The sequence below is a fragment of the Rissa tridactyla genome, chromosome 4 (genome assembly GCF_028500815.1).
Source record: "Rissa tridactyla isolate bRisTri1 chromosome 4, bRisTri1.patW.cur.20221130, whole genome shotgun sequence".
NCBI lineage: Eukaryota > Metazoa > Chordata > Aves > Charadriiformes > Laridae > Rissa > Rissa tridactyla.
This window is the reverse complement of record NC_071469.1, coordinates 94,727,423-94,755,346: the sequence shown is the minus strand read 5'-3', so window position 1 is coordinate 94,755,346 and position 27,924 is coordinate 94,727,423. Positions and strand designations below refer to the sequence as shown.

Below are 27,924 nucleotides of genomic sequence, written 5' to 3'. Positions count from 1 at the left end.
TTCAGAGTAATGTGTAAATACCCTGTCCAAATGCTAACGACCTCTTGTATTAGAGGCAAAATAGGTTGCACTGGTTGTAAGTTGCTTGGCACTTCCCACCATTGTCTCCAAAACAGTAATTTGGACTAACGTTTCAAGTGCTTATCTCAGGCTGGGCTGAAAATGGTTTATTTTCACAACTGCCTCTGAGAATGGGTTTAGGAGAAATATATCTGTTGTTTGTGCTTGGTGGTGGCACAATGGTAAGAAGCCAGCACCCATCAGAAAGACTGACCTTCTGGCTTTCAGGGGTACTACTTCCCAACACTTGCAAAATGTGTTAGAATTTGGCCCAAGAATCGTCCTTAGAAAAGTGCAACTCCTATTATCCCTTGTCATTATTACATCTTGGCTAGATATTATTGTTCCAATAATACAAATTAAGAACCAAGTTTCTTAAATATTTAAAGCATGAAAACAGAAGTGAACTATTATCAATGAACAAATACATCTTTGACAATTCATCTTTTAATAGTATTTAAATTATATTTTTAAAACAATTTGAGAACAGCACAGCTCAGTTGTAAATTTGCGATCTGACAAGTATCTCGCGGCATTTCTGATGCTTTTTTTTGGTTTTGTGGTGTAAGAAACTTGGGGGAAAAAAATGCCTTCCATTACAGTAAAACAGCAGACAGAAGAAGTTAAACTCTCCACCCAAGGATTTTCAAATTACCTATATGCTGCACAGTAGACAAATACTCAGCCACCTACACACCCCCCACCCACCCCCCAGATCTCTCAAAAATAATGTCTCAGTGCTTTGCATTAAATGATGACCAACTGAATTGATTTTGTCGTCTTGGCAACACTAAGTCCAATGACAGATCTTTTTGTTCTTTTTCTGAATCCAGCAGCTGATAGCCGAGCATGTTTATAGCACCTTTGCAAACTTCCTGTATTTTCTTAATTTTCTGGAAGGAGAGAACATTTCTCCAGGCCTGTGAAACACTAACTGCATCTCGAGATGTGATTTTGAAGGCTTCTTTTTTTTTTCCTGATCCCTGTCCATGTGTGATATTATAGATCCAGCTTTTGAGCGTGGGGGTCAAACTAAGATCTGCAAATTTATACATTTCTGAGATTTCTGACAACGGATCTCTTACCAGATCTTCAAAACGGATCATTAAATAGCGATCTTTAAGGAAATTAGGTGGTTTTAGAGTAGCTGTTTCATAAATCTGAACATGACTTCTACAAATCTCTTGCATTACCTTGTATTTGCCGTCTTCCACGTTAGTACCATTGGTACTCAAAACAATTCCATTGTCACGGGCTAATGCTTTGACCGATTGTTCCCGGGACTTGACGACTGCCCTGGGATCACGGACCAAGTGAATAATTTTGAGATTCAGGGATGGATCAGTGAGAAGAGGGTAGAGGACCTTCAAGTCAAAGAATCGAACCTCCTTGATGACAACATGGCTGTAAGTTTTACAGGCTTCCTCCACCTTGCTGAATGGGTACCGTCCACAAAGAGTCTTGCATGCCATTTCACTGGTTATGTCAGTACGTTGAAAGGAGTCACAAGCAGGAGCTGAACACAGAGCCCGACTCACTGCCCACTGGAAAAGATCTGATAAGTTTCTTTTCCAAGGCATGTAAGCATCAAACACAGACATGTCACACAGAAAGACCGACCTGACTAGGTCCCGCACTGCCATGTGCAAGACCTTAGCACTGTTCTGGTACATCGTAACCCACACATGCCATGCAGGCTCCATCAGGTAGAAGACATTGGGGTGCTGGCTGAAAAGTTGACCAACAAAAGAAGATCCCGAACGCCAGGAGGAAAGAATGAGGATGTGGACTTGAGATGGTTTCTCCTCAGACCGAGGCATGAAGTTACTGTACCGCGCGTACATGAAGAGTAAGAATCCAGTCTGTACCATAACAACAAGTATAACGATTGTGCTAGGAATCCGAATCCTTGCCATTCTCATTGAGGAAATGCAATTAAAAAAAGCTGAAAAAGAGAAGAAAAATGCTGGTGAACCATTGCTCCTGTGACACAGTAATGATAAAACTTACACAATACAAACTCTTGCATTAGTAAAACCTTTCTTCAAATACGCATATATGTATTTGGCACTATTTGCTTTCTTGATCAGTGGCACTGGGAGATGATCATCTGCAGGTGACATGTTGGATACTGAAAGTAAGCAATGCATGACAGCAAGATCACAGCACAAATAAGTTTGGAGTAAACGTTTGATGCTGAAGGAAACGTTGGGCCGATGCAGCTCACCTGCTGTAGGAAAAAACCTTTCTGAATCATTATACTGGATTTACATTTGAGTCCAACATAAGGTTTCTATCCCTTAAAAGCAGTAGACGGGAACATCAGTAACTCTGGCTACTGAAATAAAAATCATCATCTTACCTAGTGTGAGCGCTGCACCCTGCAGTGATAGTTGGGCGCTACACCGATTGATGCTTGTGCACAACCCTCTATTTTCCAAATTGCAGGAGATGGGTGAAAACTCGCATCTGGCCACAGATGTTAAAATGAAAAAGCAGCTGACGTGTCTTTGGCCTGGAGCACATATACTTCATGACTGAATACCCTGAGTTTGCATTTAAGGAATTATCCATTTGTGTGTTAGAATTAACTCCTGGGAAATTTTAGGCTTGTCAACCCCAAATGGATTTCTGTTTTACTTTGAAGTCAAAGTTCAAGCCACATGCACGCCTCACAAACTTTTTACTAGAGGTTTTTGGCACCCACCCCTTCATGCTCTCACTTTTGCAGACTCCACTTGTAAGCAGTTAATACACATTAGCGGGCATGGTATTAGGAAAATAAGAATCCTCGTGTATGAAGACTATCTCAAGAGTTCTACATATAAGCAGCACTTGCTATCTAGCTGCATTTAGACAACTTTTTTCCTTTTAACAGTGAAAGGTACACATATCAACACACTCTGGACTCTTGAAAGTAAACCATGCAAACTAACAAATATAGATACATACACAATAGATACATACACATTTGACATAATAAATGCATTAAGTTCTTAGTGCTAGCCTAATGAAACATGAAAAAGGACTATTAATTAGTACCAAAAGCTGATATAAGTGGCCAAATGAAAGAGACAGTAGACATGGGCAGTTTCGTCTCCTTCCACTGCCTAAATGTCACTTCACAATATAAAGAAATGCATTCTGTGTTAAATAAACATAATTTTGCTACTAAATTTTCATTTGTAAGCTAAGAAAAATAGCAGAAATATGAGCTGAGTAGGAAAAAGGAGTCAACAAAAGCCTACCTTTGGTATCATACTGTATCTTGTAAGGAGAGTAAGGCAAACGAGTAAGGTACTAACTTGCTTGTGGAAGTTTTTCTACCAAAGTAGCACCTCTCGCTTCCAAGATATAGAATCATTTAAGTTGGAAAAGACCTTTAAGATCACCAAGTCCAGCTGTTAACCTAGCACTGCCAAGTCCACCACTAAACCATGTCCCTAAGCACCACATCTACTCTACCTCTTTTAAATATTGCCAGGGATGGTGACTCTACCACTTCCCTGGTCAGCCTGTTCCAATGCTTGACAACCCTTTCGGTGAAGAAATTTTCCCCAGTATCCAATCTAAACCTCCCCTGGCACAACCTCAGGCCGTTTCCTCTTATCCTGTTGCCTGTTACTTGGGAGAAGACACTGACCCCCACCTTGCTACAACCTCCTTCCAGGTAGTCGTAGAGAGTGATAAGCTCTCCCCTGAGCCTCCTTTTCCTCTGACTAAACCACCCAATATCCTCAGCCACTCCTGATAGGACTTGTTCTCCAGATCCTTCACCAGCTTCATTGGTCTTCTCTGGACGCAAAGTTCTGTATACTCTTTACATCCACTCTAGTTTGTACCCAATCAGCTAAAAATGCCTTTTTACTGTTTTATTATTTCCCTACTTCACCATACAACCTGTTACTGTAGCAAAGCAACAGCATTTATTTATCTCTAAAGCTATGGTTATCACCGAGTTTTTAGTGGTTGTGCTGCCCTTTGAGGCAAGGCCCTTTTCTCCAGTGGTTCCACATTCCCATCAGCTCTGAGAAAATATCTGTGACACACAACTGCAATAGCACCTCCTACAATGAAAACCATGCCCCCCCCCCAAGCCTCTCTTGCACAATCCCAGTGTTCATGAGATGCTCTGCCAAGCTGTTTCAGTCTGCTAGCCTAGAAGAAAGTTACCCGCTTGTTTTTCTTCACCTAGCTCTTTAGCGTTGAAACAACTCAGCACAGCACAGACCAGTACCGGGGCTGGAAGAAGGTAGAGAACAAAAACACATAGAAAGGAAAGAGAGCAAGGGAGCCCCAGACCATGACTGCCAACAGAAGGCAGCTTGAGCCATGCACTCAGGTCTTCAAATTAGTCAGGAATATATCTTTTGCCCATCTACTGCGTAATTGTGTCACAAAAATCATTTACATAGATTTTTCAGGTTGAGTCATGCTAGGCCTCCCCTACGATCAGTCTGTCGAGCCTACTGGGTCACTTCACATTACGGAAGCACATAGCTAACTGCCGAGCCTACAAAACACAAATGAACAGCAAAAGTGATAACCCACACAACTTCTGTGAAACAAACTTAAAAAAAAAAACAACCCACATCTTTCTCATCAAGCTGCTACAATTCTTTTGTCATTTCAAAACAGCAATTAAAGGACACTGGTTCATCTCTCAGAATCACAGACCGGTTGAGGGTGGCAGGCACCTTGTGTAGGTCATCTGGTCCAACCCCTCCCTGCTCAAGAAAGATCACCTGTAGCCAGCTGCCCAGGACCATATCCAGATGACTTCTGAATATCTCCAAAGTGGCAGACTCCACAACCTGGGCAACCTCTGCCAGCGCTCCATCACTCCCACAGTAAAGAAGTGTTTCCTGATGTTCAGAGGGAACAAACCTCCTGTGCTTCAGCGTGTGCCCACTGCCTCTTGTACTGTCACTGGGCACCACTGAAGAGAGCCTGGCTCCAACTTCTTTACACTCTCCCTTCAGATATTTATAAACATTGATAAGATCAGCCACTCCTCCCAGTTTCCCATCATCAGCAAATTTGCTGAGGGTACACTCTTCTCCATCATCCACATCGTTAATGAAGATGTTGAACAGGACGGGATCCTGTACTAACCCCACTACTTACTGGCCTTCAACAAGTCTTCATCCCACTGACTGCCACCCTGTGGGCCTGGCCTTCAACCAGTTTTCATCCCACCTCACTGTTGCTCCTCCAACCCATACTTCACCAGCTTCTCTATACAGCAACCTTTATTGTTTTCACTTCAAGATGCCTTTTTTTTTCTAAATAGCAAAATGGGACAAAAAAATACACGGGTGTATTTCCATATTCCCATCTGAGAGGATAGTTACAAAACAACAAATAGAGTGCTCAAGAACAACCTTATTTTTCAGGGCCAGGTTCATGAGCAAATTCAAAGCCACAAAAAGGGCATACCTTTTTACAAGACCTATATGTCAATGTATTCACTCAAATCGCTACTAATATATCCAGGCAGACAAGCATGGAAAAAGTAGCCCAGTCTCCCCCATTTCTGTCTGGCAATGGTGTCTGGACAGCAAACAAATATGCCACCAATTTTTGTCAGTGGGATGGGCTGGGCAGGGTGTCTGTGGACCAAATACACTGTGAGTTGGCTTTTGTATTTTACTGCACAATCGGTATGAAAGCTGTACTTTAAAAGGAACTCGTGAATGACAGGTGTAGTCTGGTCTATAAACTGATACCTTGGCACTGCACTAAACCATGAATTATTGGGCCCTTGGCGTACCTCCAAGATCTCCTCACTGAGATCCCAACAAGTCCTGACTCTTTCAGGGACCAATGACTTTTTTCAGAGCATTGTATTTTGCATGCTGATTTGCCCACAATAATTCTTCAAGACAATATAGCAGAATACTACAGTATGGTGTAAAGATCAAACAAAAGGACCGTCAATGACTTCCGTAAAAGGAATACTGAAGTGACTATCACTCCTCAGCCTGGAAGAGAGGCTCCCTGGACAGGGAAATCACAACTGGCCTGGAGACAGCAACTGCAAAAACTCTCTCTCACAACTGCTTAAAACCAGAAAAATTGGAGAATTCAATTAAATAATCACTCACAATGAAACCCTTTTGTACACTTTATCATAAAAATGTGAAACTCTGCCTCAAAATGCTGTGTCAGCAAGAGTTCACAAGAGTTCAACAAATTATTACATTGATTGAAAATAATTAATAGAAGAGTAGCCTCCCAAGGACCGTTAAATGCAGAGATGAGGCTACAACTGGTGGCTTAGCAATTACCTAAATTGTATACGGCCCGAGGTATTTGCCTGCGTCTGGCAGGTATACTAGGAGAAATCATCTTTACTGTATTATTTAACTCTTTCCCTAGCAATCCCCTACTTGTTACTGTCAGGCACAAGAGCAGACAGAAAAACCTTTGGTTGAATTCAGCATGGTCATTCTTCATAGATAAGATTTGCCTCGTTCAAACACTGAATTTTTGCATATTATGTCACCAGAAGCATCTATGAGTTTCTCTATGCCATGAGGATTATCAGCAATTCAGCAGCCTGCACTGAACTGATGCTTCATCAAACAGAGGTGATGAAAGAATCTAAGCAAAAGGGAAGAGCAGTTGCATTTGCTAGTTCATGGAGTTTTCCTGAAACAGATCCTATGCCTGAAAGCCAGTCAGTTATAACTACGTCACATCTTTTTCTTGGCTGCAAAATGTTAGCCATTTTCTAAGACTGCATTCTGCAGCTCCTCACAGTCGCTTTTAGAGACACAATGATGCTTTCTATACAATTAGTATGTTTCTATTCTAGCTACACAGACCTGCTGCTCCAGTCTGATCAAGATCACTCTGCAGAAATGCAAACACTAACTGTTCTTTATATCTTATTGGTCAAGGGTGGGGGAGCGAGGAACGAAACATGTAGATGTCAAACCAGGAGCCATTTTTTGAAATTCACATTTGCCTTGACTGCCTCTTGGAACTCTCCTCGCTCTGATTCCCACCCAAGTACGATTGCAGACAATATTGTGCCAACAAAAAACCTGCTAGCATGAGTATTAGTCCATAATTTGTGTCTGAACTAGTCTGCCTACGATAAGCGCTACAAATAATATGTAAAATGACTGAAGCTAAAGTATTTCCTTACTCTTCAGTATGGCATAAACTGCCAGAAGAAGTGTGATATCAAAGTAAAGCACTACATAGATACCCCTTTTCGCTATCTAAGATTCATCTTCTATCCTTTGGGGAAAGTTGGGATGTTTCTAAGGAATATGCATGCACGCAGACATCACAAAGAAATGAATGATTACACAACAAAATGCAGCATCTGTAAGAGTACTCTCTCAGGCAGTTTCCAGTGCATGAGGCCAAATACACACCCATTTCACTGGATTTTCTCTGTAAACAGTGCCTTTTATTTCTGCATTTCTCACATTGGGCATGTATAATTCTATCTGCATGTAAATACCCCTTACCATTTGCAGTTGCATTCTGCAGCTAAAGTGCTTTGAGCCCAGATTAAATTTACACCCCTTTAATGTGCAACTTTATAATCCACCGAGCTCTTTCATGATTTTTGACAAACATCTGAGTCAGAAAGCAGCTCCTGAGTACTCTGAAGAATCACCTTCTCATAAAGTTGCTGAATATCTATAAACACGTATATATATTTATAAATCTACTGAACAGACTACCTAATATCATTACCTTAATCATGAGGGACAGGACCTTGCGATACAGGCTGCTGCTTCTGATCCTCTATTTATTCCATTGCAGAACTCAGCAGAGGGTGCTGTTAGGCAAGCTTGCTCTTTCAGCACAGAAAGGCAATATGCCAAAACTTCATTAGCTACTAGGTGAAACACTAGTCTGTGACTTGCATTGCCTCACCTCTCTTTTTCCCAGTGCCTTTCTCCTCCACCTACCGCTCAGCAAGCTCCCTTCAGGAGAGCGAAAAGGGGCCTGTTTCCGCCTCCTTTCTTCCTTTTTCGCTTCGCTGCAGTGCTTCCTTCTGGCTGCAGCTGCCTGACCACCGCAGGCCTGCTGACTAAAAACGTGGGTGAATGGGGAAGCACCAGAGGGGCCAGATGTCCTAGCGTTACTGACACTTCAGCTGCCATCTCAGTGACAGAGCCCTCCAGCAAGAACCTCCTCATCGACTCGTGAAATCAGCCTGACCAGAAGTGGCGAGGGAGCTGCAAGAGGCAGACAAAGAGACTGTGAGGGACAGCAGGTCGCACCTCTCAGCTGCGATGCCTGAAGCATTGCGATACTTGGTGGTATCACAATACATGCTTAATGAATACTGCAAAGTATAAACTATTTTCATAACAGTTACAATGTTACTCCTTTTCTGTGATAGTAATATTACTTCTTTTGTGATGCTGTTTCTTCAGGGAGAGCTCTGGCAAAGAGCAGAATACTCAAGAGTCTAATTTTAACGAATTCTTGAGGCAGAATCATCTCTTCGCAAACCAATGCAAATGTTTAAAACGCGGTCCGAAAAGCACCTGCACATACGGTTTGGGTGAGAGTCCCGAGTGAAGCTCTGTCACTGGGCTTGTCCGCTAATGACTCCTAATGGAAACAAGATCCTGGACTAGAAGAACCCTGGGTCTGCCCCAGAAAAACTGTTCTTACATATTGTGCAAATGAAATTAATACAAGCTGGCCAACAGAGCAATGATTTTCTTCATCATTTAAACTGTCTCTGACAGAATGCCGAGCTGCAGGGCCACTAGCATCTGCCACTGCTTGCCAAGAGACTAGATACATTACAGAAAGCTATGCAGTTTTACCAGGCAGGGTAAAAATACAGTGAACAGTAGTATTGATGCCAGAAAGCTTGCTTTCTAAACAGAGCACTTTTCAGACCCAGAATGGTAGAAAAGAACGGAGAAGGGAAGAAGTACATTTTGCAGTGGATGATCATTTAGCTCTTGCTTTCAGGGACTTTTTATTTGTTTGTCACATAAGGTAAGTAATGCTGGAAGCCAGTAATCAGCACTTTGCAGGTCAGCACTGAAAGGAGCACGACTGCTCAGTGAACTTCCTTTCAGTAGAGAATTCGACCTGAAGAGATCTAGTAAATTAAAAATTAACTTTAGCTAAAAAACAAAACCCAGCAACAAAAAAACCCACCACACAAAACTCCCACAAAAAAAAACTCCTATTAACGCTGGGTTTTTTTTGGGTTGGGTTTTTTTTTTTTGAGACAGAGATTGCCTCACATTAGAGCTGTTAAGAAACATGGGCTCTCTTTGAGCTTGGGACAAAAGGCTGGGATGAAAGACTCCCTCAGAACAAACAGGTCTGGGTCTGTTGCAAGAAGACTGAAAAATCTGGCTGGAATAAAGCAAAACAACTGAGAGAAGAATTACAAGTACCTGCTCCCCTAAAATGACTTCTAAGCAACTGAATCTTAGCTGTCTTTGCCAAAGTCTTCCCCGGCCATTTTGTGCCTGAGAAAATTTCCAGCACACTTTCACTTAAAACAGTTTATGCAGCACTTTTAAAGCTGAAGTCTTTATAGATTACACAGAAATTACTTCAACTTCCACAAAATGCAAAAATAATCATTCAATTAGTTTCCTAGATAGATCTCTTCCACTGAAAAATTAATAACTAATGCTCTATGTGCTCAATCTTTTGCTAACCAAAAATTATTTTGTCCTGTATACTTGTCATACACTAAATGGTGACTTTCAGAGCAATCATATGACCTGAATGTAAGTATCACTTACGTACTTAGAATTCACCAAAACACCTCAGTACTGACTGTGAAAAGAAGGGTAATAGTAAGTATCCTCATGCATTTTATAGAATTGGAAAATGTTTGTGCATGATGTGATAAACAGAACAAAGATCACGTGGAGGTCTACTATACCTTATGGAGAACCTTCCTCACTACATACTTCACCTATAAGACATCGCACCAACACAACCACCGCCAGAATGGCTTCTATGCGCTAATATTAGAAACAAAGTGAAACGCAGGAACGTGACAAAGCTGATCCAAGGAAAACGCACAACGGTATTGCTAGTAATTCTTGCTATAAATCACCCAGCTGACAAAACGCCACTTTCCAGTGTTCTCCCACAGCTGGAAATCACACATCATCACACGGCAAAAGCTTACTGTATTGCCAACAACATGCAGGTTAGTCTTCAAATGGGGAAAAAAAAAGTTAGTTTGAAGGGTGCCTTCTATAACAACTGGTACTTCAAAGAGTTAAAAGTCTTTCCAACAGCTGATTATTGCTGAATAGTCGAAAGAAATAATAAGCCTGCTTAATTTTTTTAATATAACAGTAAAACCACAACAGAAATAATAAAAGTACAGTAGATGCACTGTCAGCAGACATTTTGAATTCTGACATTATATTAGCATTTCAGCTGATAGTGTTAATTTAGCTTTGAAAAATGTACTTCCTTTTACAATCTAGTGGAAAATGAGATTGGAAGAGTTGCTTCCAGGTAATCATCAGGCTTAAATACTTTATAGTACAATGAAACATACCACAGGTTTCATGATATGACCATAAAATTATTAAAAAAAAAAAAGAAGGTACTGGGGTGGTTTGGTTTTTTTTTCCTTTATATTGTTTGGAGTTAGATAAAGTTGTCCAGCGTGAACAGATGGCAGCGTCGAGGCAGAGCCCTACAACATGTATTTCTCCGTGCAGTGCAGCTGGAGATCACAAAGCGCTTTCAGCTACTCGAATTACCGGCGCCCACGAAGTGAGGGTCTGCTCGGATGCAGTTTTCGTTAGGAATCTGTACTGGTTTTAAGGACGGCAAAACCGGGGTGACGAAGGACGCCGGCCGTGCCGCTGGGTTACGTGGGACTCTGACCGCAGTACGACCCGGCCCGCAAGCCCAGAGAGCCCGGGGTGGGCGGGCTGAGGGGTCCGTGCCCCCCGCGCCCCACGGGACCCACCGCTGCCACCGAGAAATAAGGACAATTTCTTCCCTCCAATATGTCACTTTCACCTGGACGTATCAGAAAAACGGGAAGCGATTTCCCGGGATGACGTTTTCTAAAGCACCTGATTTCACCGCCTAAAAACACAAAACCACCTAAACCCGTTTAAGCCGCATCAGCCATGTTCTCTAGGGGAGGGGGGAAGGGGGGGAGATAACAAAAAAGGCTGTTTTTCAACAGCTTGACCTCAGTCAACAACCCGTTCACCTCAGGCAGCGCCCGGCGCGGGGCCGCGGCTCCCGCCTCACCGGCCGTTACCGTTATCTCACCAGCACGAGCCTTCCCGAACGCCTTCGAACATCCCCCGGGGCGCGGGGCGAGCGAGCACCGACACCCTCGTTAGACAGCGGAAAACGGCGTGTCACCGCCCGCCTCACGGGCCCTGTGGGACACACACAGAGAGAGACACACACAGAGATAGAGACGCGCGCGCACACGGGCAGCCTGCCCCCGCCTGCCCCTACCTCCCCCTCCGCCTCCCGGCGCCACCGCCGATCCCAGCTGCCCGCAGCGACAATGAGCCGCTTTCAGACGTGGCCGAAGCGCCGCGGCAGCGGGAGGAGCCCGGCGAGGAGCCGATCCGCCCCGCACCAAAGCATCCCCCGGGCCAAGGCGCAGCTGCTGCCGCCGCCGCCACCTCCCCCGGCCGGCCCCAGGGCCCGCCCCCCCACGGAGCCCGGCCGCATCCTGCCGGCCCGGGGCGAGGGGAAGGGACGCCCCCCCGGACAGGCCGCTTGAGGTATAAGCGTAGAGGCGGGTTCTTTCATGCTAGCATCACCTCTGAAAAACCTCCTGAAGCACGGCTCTTGCACCTCCCCATTCCCACCTTTATTTATTCACAGCTACTTTTTCCTCTCCCAGAAAACTGGTTAATCCCACCACGTCTCCCTGTCCTTCCTCAGTGAACAGCGTTTAGATTGCTCTCTAGCAACGTGTACGCAGAAGACCTGTGTAGCAGCATTGTGGTGAAATGCAGTGGTATTTCTATTTTTTTTTTTTGTTTTCTGTTGCTTAGCAGGCTAAAGGAAGAGTCCTTACAGAGAGCCTTCCCAGAAAGACTCCTCAAAGCTCCTTTAATGCTAGTGCAGTGGATTCTCAGGAATATTTTTTCCTTGTACTTTGGTTGCTACACACATAAAATCTTACTTATCTTTTTTTTCTATTGCTTGGTTCCTCACAGAATTAGAATGCTTCTCTGAACTTGAAAAGCAGTCAGAACTATGAACCAAGAACTACGGTCAGTATAAAAGCGACCCAGGGAGTTACCACCCCAGAGGTATCACAAACAGGTTTTTTTCCCTGCTGTAGTCACATCTGCCTTTACTACTCCTTTTACACTGCGTTCACTTAGTGGTCTCAGTCACGAAACTCGCCTCTTTCAAAAGAAACAGAGCGACTGATTCCAGTCATACTAAACAGTTAAATTCCACCTGCAAGCAATTACCTCTTTTTTATTTCCTCCTTTTAACTTAAATAGTTCTCCTCTTAAATTATTGTAGAGGATTTTTTCCAGCTTTCTCCTTCTGAAGGCAAATAGAACATAAGGATACTTTTCTCTGTATTTCCTGAACAAGACCTATTCACCATTTCCTATCTCATGAGTACTCCCTAAACTGGTGCTCTGAGCAGTCAGTGTCATTTGTCATCATTTAATGTGGAAGGATACAATAGGAAAGAAAAGTGAAATATGGCTAATGGAGTCTGCCGGTATTATTGTTGTTTTCTGGCATTATCTTCTCTCATGTTCCAGTTGCTACCTTTAAAAGGCTTCTGTTCAGTTTGAAGGACTGTTACACATTCCATTTTTGTGGGACTACAACAGCTCAAACCCTTAAAATGGAGTTTCTATGGTCTCTCAGGAGATTTCTGTCCCTTGCTTATGCCCACTCATGCAGACACATACCAAGTTCATTCAGGGAACTGACTAGTGTGAAAAAGTGAGTATATTTGTTAACGATTATCTTCACCATAACGAACTCCCCGAATTAACTCCTGCAGTCACACAAGCACCATCGCCACTGCAAGGGAGAAGAGCTGGGACTACAGCAGACCAGATGTACATCAACTTGAGATGTTGGGGAGACAAGCTCACAGGCCCCTTCGTTCATCCTGTGTAGTGCCTAGAAACACTAAAAAGCAGTAGGCGGATGCTTTGACTCTGTGCACTCCGGTACGAAGCCAATTATCAGTAGTCCTAGGCTGCCAGGTACAGACTGCAAAGATCAAAAAGCAAACTGGAGATTTCAAACCAAAATACATATATGTATGTACAGCAAATGCTCTTTGCAATAATTTACAATTCACATGTAAGTACATAAGTTTCACAAACGCAAAAGTGTGCTGAATAACCAAGATGTGGCTCCCCACAGTAATGTTTCACTTGCATTGAAGAATAGGCTGGAGTCCGTCCAGCATGTAAAAGTCGGGAGAAATGCGAGCTGCAAGTCTACAAAGTTTAAAATAAGCCATAAGAGAAGTTCAAAAAGAAGCTGTCTGTTTTGAGAGGAGAACAGAAAAAGCAATAGGCAGGTCTTCAAGCTGCCGGGATGTTGAATTCTAGAGGACAACAGCCTAAAGATGGGGTACTGCTGTACAAGTTGCTCTTTCACATTTCATAGCTGCACCATGTCTTAGGAGTTCAAGAGAACCAAAGACACTCAGAATGCTGTTAACTAGCATCTAGAATTGTTTTAGACGCTCTCCTGCCATAAGACTGCTTTGCTAGAATTAAATCTTAACTACAAAACTGAAAACATAATGGAAATCTTGTTGTTTTTCCTTTTAAGCTTGTCTGATGTAAAAAGTAAGCACAGAAAGAGAAGATAGAATTAAATAATCTTCCCTACCACCCCCATCAAGAATAAGGGACAAAATCTTTCAGTGCTCACCAGGTGATTGTAATTGATTTCATTTTTATCTGTTCTAGGTTATCATTTAACTTCTGAAAGTAATTATTTAATTGCTTTGGAACTCTGAAGCTTCTCTGGTAGGGTTTTTTTTTATTATTTTCCTTTAAATAAATACCAGGCGTCTCTGTTTTACCATTCCAAATTCACAATTAATGGTCTAGTGCTACAGGAATAATGCCAATAGTAAATGATTGTGCAAACCTTGCAGACACTATCACCCACAACCCAGTTTCTCACATCAACCTTGAATTTATCCACCATCCCATTTAATAATTAAACCAGTGACCACATATAGCCACAGTTACAGAAGTGTGGCTCTGACACCAACTCATCCATACATTTTTTCACATTTCTTATGTTTTTTCCTTTCATGGTGCATGTAAATGCATGTACAAATAGCTCTTGACAGAACTCTAACTTAGCAGTGAATTAATTTACAAGACAGTAAAAACGGCTTATGTTGTTACTGTTAATGTATTATTTTCAGTCTTCAAGGTTTAGGAAAATTAAGATCATGCAAAAGCAGTCTCATTGCTTTCTACTGGTTTTTGAAGCGTGTTCCAGTCCAAAAAAATAACTAGGTTCTTCTTTAACTGTCAAAAATATCAAAATTTTCAGTCCCAAAGCAGTGTTCCCAGAGGAATCGATGAATGAAAATGTATTTTAAAAAGGAAGCATGAACAGAATATACTTGGAACATACTTACAAAGTTCTGATCTTCCAAAGTAAAAAACTGTATAGAGAATAAAAGCAAGTAACTGTTTTTGAACTGCATGTCTTTAAAGTGTTCTTAGGCATCTCCTCAGGACTGGTGCAGTTTGTAGGACAATACTGGAGACACTGGCAGAACTGGTGATACTGAAGTTGTAGTCAACACCTGATTCTGGAACACAAACATTTTAATCCTACCAAACACCCAAAGAAAGATAAGGAGAATGCTGACATACTGGATCCAGGCAAATTTAATCATTTCCCAAAATCCTGGCTGATATTTAAAGAAAGTCAAGGAGTGTTAATGAAGAAGCTTCTGATACTACCACTGCAATAACTAAACAAAGGAACTCAGAGGTGGAAAGGTACAAAACTCATTAGACGTCAGTTTGTGTGGCAAATGCAAAGCCTTTGAGGCATGGAAACCCCTAAAAGCCCTTTACTGTAGTATGTAACAAAAGCTGCAGAGAACGTCTGTCCTAGAAGACATTTAAACCAATTCTGTGGAAAGTGCCTATTTCATTCCTGACTCACCAGAAAGTAGTTATCGGTAATACTTAAGCAGGTAAACAAACCTTGTAAGAAATGTGCTCCATACAGGTTCTTTTAAACACAGGCTTGTTCTTGTCTGATAAAATGAATAAAGAACATAATGAAAAAAGAATTATTTTGTGGGGAAAAAAAATCACATCTGTCTGTGCATGCAACATATCTGCCACATCCACTGAGGGGTTATTATTTGGCGAGCTTACCTTGCATACAGATTTCTAATGATTTGCTTTAGGTCACAGAATATAGTATCATGCTTTGCTTAGTGGCATCCATGACAGATTGGGACAGCAGGTGCTGCAGGAGCAAAGCAAGACTAAGGATATTCACTGTGAATGGCAAAGAAACTGCCTCAAAGGCCAGTTAAGCAAGGCTGAAAAGCACCACAGGGTCCCAGTAGAGAAACGCAAAAAGTGGTTATGCAAGCAGAACCATCTGGAGGAAGGGGCAAATAGAACTACAGCATTTGCTTAGCTAACAAAGGAAAATCCTAGCAGCAAGTCTAGAAGAAAAAAGTTTTCACTTGGCTGGTATGTGAAGACCCAAATAATGCAACCCAGTTATGTCACAGTTTATGCAGTTTTCAAAGGATATAAGATAACTTCCACTGGGTAACGAATAGTGGCGTTAATGATAAATGGTGTATCTGTCACTCTTCCAGTCATCCAAACAGGGTTGGGATCTGAAAAGACGGTTGTTACTAAAATGGGGAAAGGAAACATCTGGGTTAAGAGGCTTTTTAGTCTTAACACAGAACTCAAATCCTCACAGAACAGCTGCCAACATGCTAACTCCTGCTGCCCTGTAATTCACAGCTATACATGCAGGCTTACCATTTCTTTCCCGATATGCTGCAATGATGTTCATTAGGTCATAGTCACTCGCAAAAGGACTTGTGCCATTGACCACAGACACCTGTTACAACAAGGAGATACCTGCATTATTTGTCCACTCTTCAAGAAAGTAATTCTACTGAGTTTGTAACGCAAAGTAACCATGCCCTTGAAGGAACGCAGATAAACATCAGACCTTTCAGCCTAACAAGAAAACATCAGTTCCTAAGTTCTAGGGTCCACTCTGTGCAGGAGTACAAATAATTAGGGTTATCACCTCTGGTACTAGGAGAATAAAAAGGGGGAAAACCAATGGGGAAAGAAAAAAAAGTTTCCTCACGTTGTATCTGGTATCCAGTCCACAATGGTTAAGTAACTGCCTCTGGTTCAATTTCAGGTCTCCATTCATGTAGAGCTGAGACCCTGGCACAGGAGAAAAAAACTGAAGAAAAGCCATGCTCTGCATCACAAGTGTTGACATTCTCTGAAATGGTGAACAGGAGAAAAAGATAATTTAGGGCAGGGGGGAAAGACAACACTTTTCTACCTCTTTGTATCTACAGATTTTCTGTGTGGATTTGATTTTGTTCTGAGTCCCAAGGCTCATAACATTAGTCTAAACAAGGGAACACTAAATAAGAAATATTAATTACTTTTTTTTTTTTAAGTGAACTACCTCAGTTGTTCGTTAGCTAACTTTATAAACCAAAGTTCCACAATAAATTCAGTGAAGTCCAACGGACTGTGGCTTATGACGGAAAGATCTGACTTATATGCCGTAACATGCAAAAAGCAGCAAGATGCTTAAACACAGTCATTGGAGACACACTTTAAAATACTCAGCAGTCGAAGCCAACTAAAGGACTCCTGGTCTGCAATAAGAACCACACAAGGAAGTTCCTCAGCCCTTATCAACCACTCAATCTGAAGGAAAATTTTCACATTTACTGTAAAGCAAAGGTGTTGTGAATATCAGAACTCTCTGGGATACTAATCACTGACCTAATACTTCAGCACAAATTTAGGACTGGTGGGTCTCTACTCTGGGCCTCGTAGGTTTAAGAATGTTTTCCACACCACACAGCTATGCTTGCTAAGCTTGTCCATCAGCAACCAGCAAGAGTCTCTTGGATACACTAAGCCTCATTTCCCTAGTAAAACAACTTCTTGTCTGTGTGGCTGCATCCAACACAGCTGTATACTACTGCTCCTTTCAGATGCATCCAAGGGTTCGCTGTGCACTAGCGTTTTACTCATTGCTTTAGGTATTAATTGCACTGCCACTTGAGATACAATGGCAGCAGAATTTTATTTTCCTGTCTCCCTGTAGCACCTTCTTCCCCCTCCCAGTTACAAGATACAGAAGATCCTGGCAGATAATTACCATTGCTTCAAGAGCTGTTAAGTAAGGAAAATCTATAGAGCTTTAGGCTGCTGCAACAGCCTGCCCTTCCAGGCAGAAAACTAACTAGTTATGTCAAGACACAGCAGTATTTAAGAATGCACATCCTTTTGCCTACTGCAAGACTCTCAGTTATTTCCTGATGCCATTGACACTGATATCCATTGCTGCACATCTCTGTCCTCTACACTGCATTACAGCCCAAGAGAATACATAGCTTCAAAAAAAAAAAAAACCCTAACAAAACATATCAAAATATGCAACAGAGCTAGACTAGGAATGACCCATCAGAGGAGGAGAAAATTAAATATTTTTTAGTAAAATAAATATTTTAGCTAGTAATTTCAAATGTGGAAAGGTTCTTTCATCTTTGCATAACCACTACTGGAATATTATATTGGGTCTGTATGTCACAACAAATAAAACTAAAAATGCTCACATAAAGCTGGTAGGAAAAGAGTAGAATCAGATGAACACCAACTACATCCTCTGTAGGTTGTAGCGGAAGTTCCAATTTAAAATGCAACTGATCCATTTTGCCATCCTGATTTTTGTCTTCTTCTCTAGCCTAAAAGAATCAGTAAGATATTTTTTTTGAAGACAGGAATTTCTGTTAGAAAAAAAAACAACTGCAGCATGCACATACTAAAGAAGCAAATAAATTGCATAGTTAAGAACGCATTAAAAAGCTGCCTGATTTTATAGACACAGGACTAGAGACAAGCAAGAAGCCTGCAATTTTGTCTGTTATACAATGTCTCATATGCCCCCCAGGGAGGAAAAGCTCATCAGACTCTTCAAGGTCTCTTCTGCCCTATGCCATTCCAACCATCTCCCCTGCATGCCACAAATCATGCCTTAGTGCTGGATCTTCTGGCATATCCTGTGCAAATGTGCCACTGATGGTCAGGCTTTTGCCTCTTGCCATTGCAGCCTGCCTCTTAATGGCCTCTCTATGCCAGTTCCTGGTTGTGAGCCAAGGCTTGCTACACTGCTGTGCCACAAATGCCCAGCGCTTCACCTATTTGCAAGTATAACAGGACTTAGCGGTAACACAGAAAAATAACTGCTGCTGTTGAATCCCAGAAGGAACAATGGCTGCGGCTGCAGGCCAGAGGCTACGTGCTTTAGAAAGCACAGACCTGCTTTCAAAACCAGGGGCTACCTACTAATCCCTGCAAACTTCATATCACGATAAGCCATATGGCAGAGGGAAAGTGGGGGGCACAACTAATTTGAGGAAAGTAAACTAATGTGTCCACGCAAAACAGCAGTGGTGCTTAGGGACATGGTTTACCGGTGGAGTTGGCAGTGTTAGGTTAACAGTTGGACTTGATGATCTTAAGGGTCTTTTCCAACCTAAATGATTCTGTCACACTGAGGGGGAGTAAAACTGGACTGGCTAAAAGTCACTTCTCCCAGTTGGATTTTGCTGTGAGGCACGAGGGAAGCTGCTGCAACCCGGAGGCAGCCGTGCGTGACAGGCCGCCTGCTCACAGGCGGCGCCAACACTCGTCCCCTAGTCCCCCTCTCCAGCCCTCCTTCCCCCCGCCGCCGCCGGGCCCGCCGCGGGCAGGCCTACCGACAGGAGCGGGACTCGCAGCCGGTCCTCCTGAAGCCGGTTGAACGCCGGGAACGTGCTCCACGCCAAGAAACTGCCCGGGCTGGGGCCGGTGGTGGCCACGAAGAGCACCTCGTACCGGAACCGCACGGTGGGCTGCTCCCGGTACGAGCTCTGCTTCAGCCAGAAACCTGCGGGCAGAGACAGCGCCAGGCCTCAGCACCGCGCCGGGCCTCAGCATCGCGCCGGGACGGGCGGGGTGGAGCGGCCCTCACCGTGGCTCCGGTAGGCCACTAGGAGCGGCGGCACGTAGGTGAGCACCGTGATGAGCAACAGGGCCAGGGCGGCGGCAGAGCAGAGCCCGGCCCGGTAGCGCGTGTGGACCGCGGGGTGGGAGAACAGCTCCACGGCGGCCATCGCCCGCGCCCTCACCCCGGCAACGGCGGAGCGCCGGACTGACGGGACGCCGAGCCTATCAGACGAGGGGAGGACGGGCGCGCCAGCCAATGAGCGTGCACGGCCGCAATCCGGGACCGCCGGCTGCGGCGAGGCGGGAGAGCGGCCGGGAAGGGCAGCGGGACGGAGCCGACGGAGAAGGGCCCCGCGATGCGGCTTCGAGCGCCCCGGGAACGCCTCGGGCAGCTGCCGCCGCGGCCGGCTGCTCCCACCCCGCCCCTCGCTGCCCCGGCCGGAAGCGCTGCGTTTCGGGTGGTTGCTAGGGTAACGGGCGAGCCGGAAGTCCCGCCTGCCGAGCCGTGGCTGTTGTTGTTGTGACAGGGATCGTGACAGCGACAGGCCCGGCCGCCCAGCACGAGCCCCTGCCCGCCCGCACACGGGGCCCTCCCGCCGCTGGCTCCGCTCCCCGCCGGCCCGCGCCATGAAGTGGATGTTCAAGGAGGACCATGCGCTGGGTAAGGGTGGGCCCGGGCCGACCGCTGCCCGCCGGCGGCCCCGCCGCCTCCGCTGCCGCCATCTGCCCCGCGGCCTCCCGCCTCTGCGCGCCCCGGTCGGCTCCCCCGGCCGGGGGTCTCCTCTCTGGGCGGACAGCCGCCCGCGGCCCTCGGCGAAGGGCGGCGGCGATGCCCGGGGAAGGCCTCCCTGAACAGCTGGAGACCCCCGCGGGGGGGCAGGACGGCCGCGATCCCCGCGGGCGCTGCCCCCTCTGCCCAGGACACCGGCGATGCTATTGCTATGCAGTGACTAATGACGAGTTTTGTTCGCAGAGCACAGATGTGTCGAGTCGGCAAAAATCCGAGCCAAATACCCTGACCGTGTCCCGGTGAGTAACCACACCAGCTCCATCTGAGCACTTAGAGGCAAAGGTGGATAAGCTGTTTCCATCCTGGCCTCTCTCCTTTGATCAGATCCTACTAAGTAAATGCATCTTTCTTTTTGTGCTGTTAGATGTTTTAAAGAGGCCCCAAACACATTAAACTAATCCAACATTCCCTCCTCTGCCCCAGTACGTATTGACAAGTAAACAAGAGCACCTGACTTTCCAAACACTTTCCAAGCATGTTTATGGCTTATCAGTGTCCTGTTTTTTTCTAATGGGAATTATATCCCAGCAAATGCCTTGAGTGTCTTGAGGATTTGTTCTGTGCCTCATCCAAAGAAAGATCATAAATTCTTTAAACCTTGACAATCTTCCATCCTGGCTCTATGAGGAAGTTGATTTTTCCCCCATGTATTCCATGCCTGTAACCAGGCCATGGTGGTGAATCTCCCCATGCAGACCCTATTGTTTGAAGAGCCAGTGCAAGCAGTGACCCCTCCTTTCTGCATTAATACCTGCCTACCTGCTAAATAGTGAATGACCTGTCTTCACTCCGCAATCCCTTCTATCACGTTTCAGTCAGCGGAATGACCACGCTTCACATCCTTATGTAACAGCTGGCAACATGGCCACATTCTCGGCTTACCTGCTTGTGAGGAAAATTTCTCACATCCCATCTGAGCACATGCCAGTTAGTGCCACTCCTGTCTGACTTCTTGGTAAATGACTTACCCATTAGACAGCGCAGCCCAGAGAAGAACCTCGAATCCCGCTGACTTGCTCTGCTGCTCAGTTGCAGCTAGTCCCGGCATCCTCTCCGGTTGCAGTCTGGCAAGCTGGTCCGATCCTTGCCATTCTCTGCTTGGCTAGCCACACCCTCATGTATAGACTGTAGCACGCCAATGACCGTGCATCTCCACAGATACCCATTTGTCCATTCCAAGAATATCTTTCATAACGTTAGGGGAAAAAGAGATATTGAAACTGATAGCCTGAGTCAGAATTACATGATGCTCTATCAGGAATGGACAACGAGGTGTGGATGGCTACAGGAATTAAATCTCAAATTGACGAGTGATGGCTGTGAATGGACCGATACATGTTTTCTGCTTGATGATTCAGATTGAGCCATGTACTTTTCACAAAATAGTTAGTATCAAATATATTTTTGGCATTTAATAGTCAAAAGTGTTATTCAGACTTGATGTATGTTTCCTGCTTTCCAGGTTATAGCCTGCATTCAGAGTGACATAGGTCAAAGTGACTTCAGTTCTCAGCTGCTGTATCTGTCTACCTGGATTTTGAGGTGTTTCAGTGGTTCAAACCTATTAAGATAATATATGAACAGCCTGCCTCTGTCCTAGGCTAGACCTTTTAGGAATACAATAGGAGGTGAAAGAAATTCATGCTTGCTAAGCACTGCAAAAAAGTATCAGTTGTTAAGGCTTCAATATTTCTTTCAAGCTGTTCTTGGTCCTCTTTACAGTTCCTTCATACCGAATTGCAAGGGGGGGGCTAATATGCCCTCCTTCTGTTTCTGTAGGCAGAGCTGAAGAAATTATAAGGAAAACCCTCTCCAGATCATAAGATAGCATATTTTGTAAATTTACTTGAGCATTACCTGTATGCTGTAGCAATGGGGAATGCAGAGCTGAGGAATGGAAACACTGGAACCACTTGTAAGCCTTTTTCCCCACGTGCTACATTTTTCATTCAAGAACCAGCCTGTCTGGAGCCGAAAGTGCCAGGTCCTTTCCACAAGTAATACTTAATTTACCTTCCTCATGTACCTATTGCTTTTTGTTTCGTTTTGTTTGTGACCATCTTGTCATCTTTCCTTCTTGTAGTCAGTTTCTAATTTCATAAGGTATGAAGTAAGATACTCTGATGTCAGTTCAGCATAATACAAAGCAGAGAATGGCATCAGTAACAATAACACGGTGGAACGAACAAAATGCCTTAGAGTGCAGTTATACTTAGAATAACACATCATAAAAAATTCTGGTTTCCAGTGATAATATCAGTATGTTCTTGCAGACCTGAATCTACAGACATCCTAAAATAGCGATTAACATAGGCAGTCTTTTTTCGAAGTTGCAAACAATAGCATGTTGATGCTGCAGACATCATCTTACCTAGGCATCTCTGCTTGGGTTCCTTCCTGCTTTCTGTTACCAAATGCTCCCGGTATAGGCAGAGAATAGCCAAATTCCTACAGTGGCCTAGCAGCATAAGCATGGGTTGTGATTTTTTTATCATTATTATTATTTATATTTTTTCCTTACAGCCTACATATCCCATCTGGCTCTCATTCATATATAGCTAAAACCTACACTTTATTAGCTTGGCTTCACTGTCATCCTGTAGCTTCATCCAATCAACTGAAGCTGTAATCATGTAGTTTTTAACATCAGATGCATACATTGCTGGCTTATCTGGCAGTGTAAGTCTGGTACAGCAGAGGCACACAGACAAGACTACGTCACAGCACCTTGCTGGTGATTTGGTGGAGTGCTCAACTGGCATTCTTGTCAGGCCAGCTGGTATTCCAGAGCATACTGCAGCCATACTTCAGTTCTCTTCCTTGAGGCCTTGTTGAGCCTGACTGGAATGCTTGGTGGCTAGCTGTGGGAAGTCAACAGTCGTTGCCAGATTAATTATAGAAATGCAGAGAGCGCAGATGTCAAATCAAAAGCAGTACTGCAAAGCACTGTACAAAAACGAACACGTGGAACCATCAAGAGTTTTGACTATTCAGATGTAACATGGCTTCTTCAGCTCTCCACTGAGTTACATGAAGGATACCTGTGCCTCTCTCTACTTAGCATGACAGTTTCTGACATACTGGTTCGTGGTGTGTAATGGTGCAGTATGCTGCATGGATGAATACAACAGGCTTCAGGGAGAAAAAAAAAAAGTATTAATGAATACTTTAATGCTCTAGGTGGGAGCCTGAGAGCCATTTTGGCATCTGGTTTGTGCACAACAGGTGAAATAGCAGATTAGATACTAGACTAGACTGGAGGTTCTCCCTCCTGTTTACTTAAATACTGATTTTTTTAGCTTCAGTGTTACTGAAATCTATTTCTAATATGCTTTCCTTTTCTTTTCATTTGCTACATGGCAGCTGGTTCTGTCATCTGTTAGGAGCAACTTGGGACATCGTTTGAAGAAGAGAGTTAGGTTGGAAGGGCAGAGGTGGTGTGTGCATTAAACCTGTATTTCTTCGTAGTGTGGGATTTTATTTAGTCATAAGATGATTTAAAAGAGGGTAGGGCATGCTTGTTGCAAACTAGAATTCTGGGTAACACAAGATTTCAAGCAATGATGGTCACACTTGCATGTCCTGTGAGGAGCAGTGAAGGACTCTGGGTTTGTCTAGTTTGGAGAAAAGGAGGCTGAGGGGCCACCTCACGGCTCTCTACAGCTTCCTGGGGCAAGGACGTGGACAGGGGGTTGCTGACCTATTTTCCCTGGTATCTAGTGCCAGGACGCGTGGGAATGGTGCAGAGCTGCATCAGGGGAGGTTCAGACGACATTAGGAAGCATTTCTTTACTGAGACGGTGGTCAGCCAGTGGAATGGGCTTCCTAGAGGTTGTCAGTGCCCCAAGCCTGTCAGTGTTTAAAAGGCATTTGGACAATGCCCTTAATAACGTGCTTTAGTTTTTGGTGAGCCCTATAGTGGTCAGGGCAGTTGGACTAGATGGTCATTGTAGGTCCCTCGCAACTGAACTACTCTGTTCTATTCCACTTTCTTTTTACATTGTGATAGTAACAAAAACAAAATAAGCAGCATTTGTACAAAGGGAATGAACTTCCCCAGATCACCTGCCATTGCTCAGGTACCAGCACTGCAGTCTAGTTGAATTTTTCATGACTCCACTACAGATGAACGGGGCAAGGAAGCAATACAGTTAAATGCATTTCTCAGTTTGTTCCTGTCAGCTGGGGTGAGTAAGGAGACAGAAGTCCTGGACTCCTTCCTTCAACCACCAATTAGTTTAAGAGTAGTGCAGAGAAGCCACTCCTGAACTTTATGTTTTCAAGCTGCCTGTGCTTCAAATGTCTCAGTAGGCGCCAATTCCCCTCTTGCCCCTGCCCCCACAAGTTTTTGTTGCAATATACACTATTTTTGGATAGTACACATGGGGAACTTCAGAACATTTTGAAAATTAGCCATATTTAAACACAATAGGACATCACTGCCCTGGTATGAATAAATCACCAAATTACGGAACAGTGGAGGTGGGAAGGGACCTCCAGAGCTCATGTGGTCCAACCCCTCCCTGCTCAAGCAGGGCCACCTACAGCCGGTTGCCCACCACCGTGTCCAGATGGCTTTTGAGTATCTCCAAGGTGGGAGACTCCACAACCTGGGCAACCTCTGCCAGCGCTCCATCACCTGCACACTGAAAAAGTGTTTCCTGATGTTCAGAGGGAAACAACCTCCTGTGCTTCAGCGTGTGCCCACTGCCTCTTGTACTGTCACTGGGCGCCACTGAAAACAGCCTGGCTCCAACTTCTTTGCACCCTCCCTTCAGGTGTACAAAAAGTTAAAAGATGTATATATACTTTCCTGTCATGGGTTTCTTTTAGGCATATTGCATCTTTTTAACCCACAACTGTCAACCTTGGACTTAGGAGTTTTTGAACTGTTGTGTGTATGAATGTAGGTTTCAGTGCAGTTGTAAAATCAGGTTTTACGCTGCTGAGCCAGTCCTACCTCTCGTTTGGGTGCGGTCAAGAAACCTTTTTGTTCCTCCCCTTTGCTCTCCATTGTAAGCCTGTACCAGCAAGCAATTTACCGAAGCTGTCTGTTCATACCAATGCTGAAAAGCCTGACCCTCACCCCTGCGCTTTACAGGTCATAGTGGAGAAAGTCTCAGGATCTCAGATTGTTGATATTGACAAGAGGAAGTACTTAGTTCCATCGGACATCACTGTGGCCCAGTTCATGTGGATCATCAGGAAGAGGATTCAACTGCCATCTGAGAAAGCAATATTCCTCTTTGTAGACAAGACTGTCCCACAATCCAGGTGAGAGGCTATTCACTTGGTATTCAGAATAATTTCAGCAAGCCTGTGCGTATCAGAGAGATAGTAACTCCCCTCTTTGAGGCTTATTTGGTGATTTTAGGAGGTGTTTGGTTACATCTTGATCTCACTGTGATAGGCATTTTTTCTCATGAGTTTGGCAAACATCTTATTTCTTGAGCTAGGCTGAAAGGATAGGTGACTGAAAAATATATTATGATTTACTTCCATGGCAAGAGGGTGAGCTCTGGGGTTATTATGTTGTCTTTGGTAGAGTGCAAGAACATTTACATCATCAGTGACAAAAAAATAATCATTCTCAATGTAACAAAAAAACCTGCATGTTAAATACTCAAAAGCAAACGCCATAAATTATTCTGGGAAAACGTTAATTTGTCAGCTCACAAATTATGATGTCACAGGCTAGTTGCTGTTACTTGCTTTAAAAATTACTTATTTTCTTCTATAAACATAAAATGCAAAATGACTGTAGAAGGGTTTCATCTGCTACATATAGAATAATGTATAGCAGATGCAGCTACTACAGCTGCTTTCCAGATGAGATACTTCAATAGTATTTGAGGAAATAGGACAGCATGATATTGTGTGGCTTAGGTGTAATATTATTCGTATTAATCCTTACCTGTGTAACAGTAGCAGTCCCTCCAGGTAACCTGTCCAGACTCAGTTAGGAATGTTTTTTTATTTACTTTGTGTTACACAATAGGCACCTGTGAGAACCATCTTTTTCTGTTTGCCTTCTTCTAAGAGTATTAGGAATGCCTATATGTCATCGTCTTAACACTGATGGAGAACTGCTAGGAACAGGAAAGAAAAAGAAAGGGCACATTGTCTCATATGTTCATGATGAGATGTCATATCCCTGCTGGAAAAATAGGGCCTTGAACCTTCAGTATTAATGCAAAAATGATAACTTGTTAACAGATAAACAAAAATCTAATCTGTTAATGGCTGTGCTCCTCTCGTAGGCTGAATTTATTGCATAGACCACTAACTCTTGACATCCTTCCCTCCTCATCCAGAAGTTTATCTACTACTCACCAATTCCCTTCTATTTCAAGTACTGCCTGCAACTCTTCCCAGTTCCAGTCTTGGGTAAAAAGCCACAATCTTTTTCCCTATCACTCACATTCACTCTGCATCTTTCAATTCACTAGCCTTTTCTCAGTCTTGGGGAGTCAGAGAAGGGTGAGCTGAGGAGGCGTCATTTGTGCAACTGACTGATGTCAGCTGCGTGTTTCATCTGTAGATAGATGGCTGGAGCAGTTGTACTGGCCAAGTAATTGCTTGGGTTTCTTTTTTAAAATACAGACATTGCCCTAGAGACCACAACGGCTTAGACTGTGAAGGGCCACGTGCCTATTCCCTTTAAGAAAATTTTCGTTTGATCAAACATTCAAAACCTTATCCACTGAAAAAGCACTAGTTTCTGGCTAACTTGTAATTTATTGCCCATGCATTTTGGTACTAGCACTACTTCAGGTCATCACTTTTTAACAATATAGAAAACAAATCTTTTACTCCCCAAAACAACCTGGATCTCCAAGAAACAGTCCAAAAAGCACAAGCTTGACAGCCTTAAGACCAACTGAACATTCCCGACTACACCAAGGGGAGGGAGAAATGAGGTTGCTCACACAAGCAGGAAGACATTAACGCAGCCGCAATCAAGGAAGGTGCTATCAGGCATCAATAATGGGTGATTCAGAACCTGAAATACATTCAGTGACTAATTTCCAATAAAATAAGGAAGCATTCTGACAAATGCGTTCGTGAAGAAGTAACAAAAACCTAGACGCTCTGCAGAGAGCCCAGGATCATTTTGGTAACTCACAAGTGAACTGCTTTTCATATATCTTCATTTTTGTATTTTAATTTCCACGCAGACTTAAAAGTGTTAGCTTTTATTAATCCGTGTTTATGTGAGGTTCTAATCGTTACCATTTGCAACTGTCACGATCCAAGCAAACCATTTCTCTTCTTCCCCCTTCAAGCTTAACTATGGGACAACTTTATGAGAAGGAAAAGGATGAGGATGGATTCTTGTACGTTGCCTACAGTGGAGAGAACACATTTGGTTTCTGAATGGTGGGTCTTGGCTACTATTCCATCCTGCTGTGTATCTTGTAAATAGCTGATCATTTTCTGTTCTGACATCCACAGAAGTTCCTTCTATATACATGCATTTGTAACTGGATTTATTTCTTAATATATTGCTAGGTCTTGTTTTATTAGACTGTTAAATTATCAAAAGAAAGTTTTGTTGTTTCCGTGCATTTTTTTTTCTCATGGCTATGAATTCCCAGAGCCTCACTCCTTTGGGGGATACACTTGACATCACTGATAAATAATAAAGCAAAGTAGTTGGACTACTAAAACATGAAAAGAAGAATATGCATTTATTCTGTTTTGAGGTGTTAGTTTAATAAAACCATTAAATTAGTATTGGGAACACTGGATTTGCTAGCTTATCGTAAGCAGGAGCAAGATGCTGATCATGTTGAATTGAGCTAATATGTTCCTCTTTCTCAATTAACAAACAAGTACAATAAAAATTCCTATCACAAACAG

General features: G+C 43.7%; 3 protein-coding genes across 8 annotated transcripts; 1 reads left to right on the top strand and 2 right to left on the bottom strand.

Annotated features, from left to right (window-relative positions):
* Positions 1 to 145: 145 nt before the first annotated feature.
* LOC128909537 (carbohydrate sulfotransferase 5-like) lies at positions 146 to 1,982 on the bottom strand. Its single transcript, XM_054201338.1, has one exon. It carries the CDS (start codon positions 1,980 to 1,982, stop codon positions 795 to 797), a length of 1,188 nt encoding a protein of 395 aa, XP_054057313.1. The 3' UTR covers positions 146 to 794.
* TMEM231 (transmembrane protein 231) lies at positions 1,872 to 19,673 on the bottom strand. 6 transcript variants are annotated; one of them, XR_008466410.1, is made up of 8 exons: positions 19,297 to 19,673; positions 19,043 to 19,212; positions 17,900 to 18,028; positions 16,399 to 16,542; positions 16,059 to 16,140; positions 15,820 to 15,925; positions 14,672 to 14,957; positions 1,872 to 2,005 (listed from the first exon to the last, which is right to left on the bottom strand). XR_008466410.1 is itself a non-coding variant. In XM_054201341.1 (7 exons), the coding sequence occupies exons 1-7, from the start codon at positions 19,436 to 19,438 to the stop codon at positions 2,592 to 2,594; spliced, it is 792 nt and encodes a 263-aa protein (XP_054057316.1). In that variant the 5' UTR covers positions 19,439 to 19,672; the 3' UTR covers positions 2,530 to 2,591. The 6 variants fall into 6 exon arrangements, 2 of the variants coding, with proteins under 2 accessions (XP_054057316.1, XP_054057314.1); XR_008466409.1 differs by lacking the exon at positions 1,872 to 2,005 and adding an exon at positions 11,863 to 13,269; XR_008466412.1 differs by lacking the exon at positions 1,872 to 2,005 and adding an exon at positions 15,252 to 15,304 and having other exon boundaries at positions 13,298 to 14,848; positions 15,429 to 15,925; positions 19,297 to 19,671.
* Positions 19,674 to 19,744: 71 nt separating this feature from the next.
* Positions 19,745 to 27,921, top strand: GABARAPL2 (GABA type A receptor associated protein like 2). Its single transcript, XM_054201342.1, has 4 exons — positions 19,745 to 19,932; positions 20,245 to 20,300; positions 25,163 to 25,335; positions 27,348 to 27,921. The coding sequence occupies exons 1-4, from the start codon at positions 19,899 to 19,901 to the stop codon at positions 27,436 to 27,438; spliced, it is 354 nt and encodes a 117-aa protein (XP_054057317.1). The 5' UTR covers positions 19,745 to 19,898; the 3' UTR covers positions 27,439 to 27,921.
* The last annotated feature ends 3 nt before the right edge of the window (positions 27,922 to 27,924 follow it).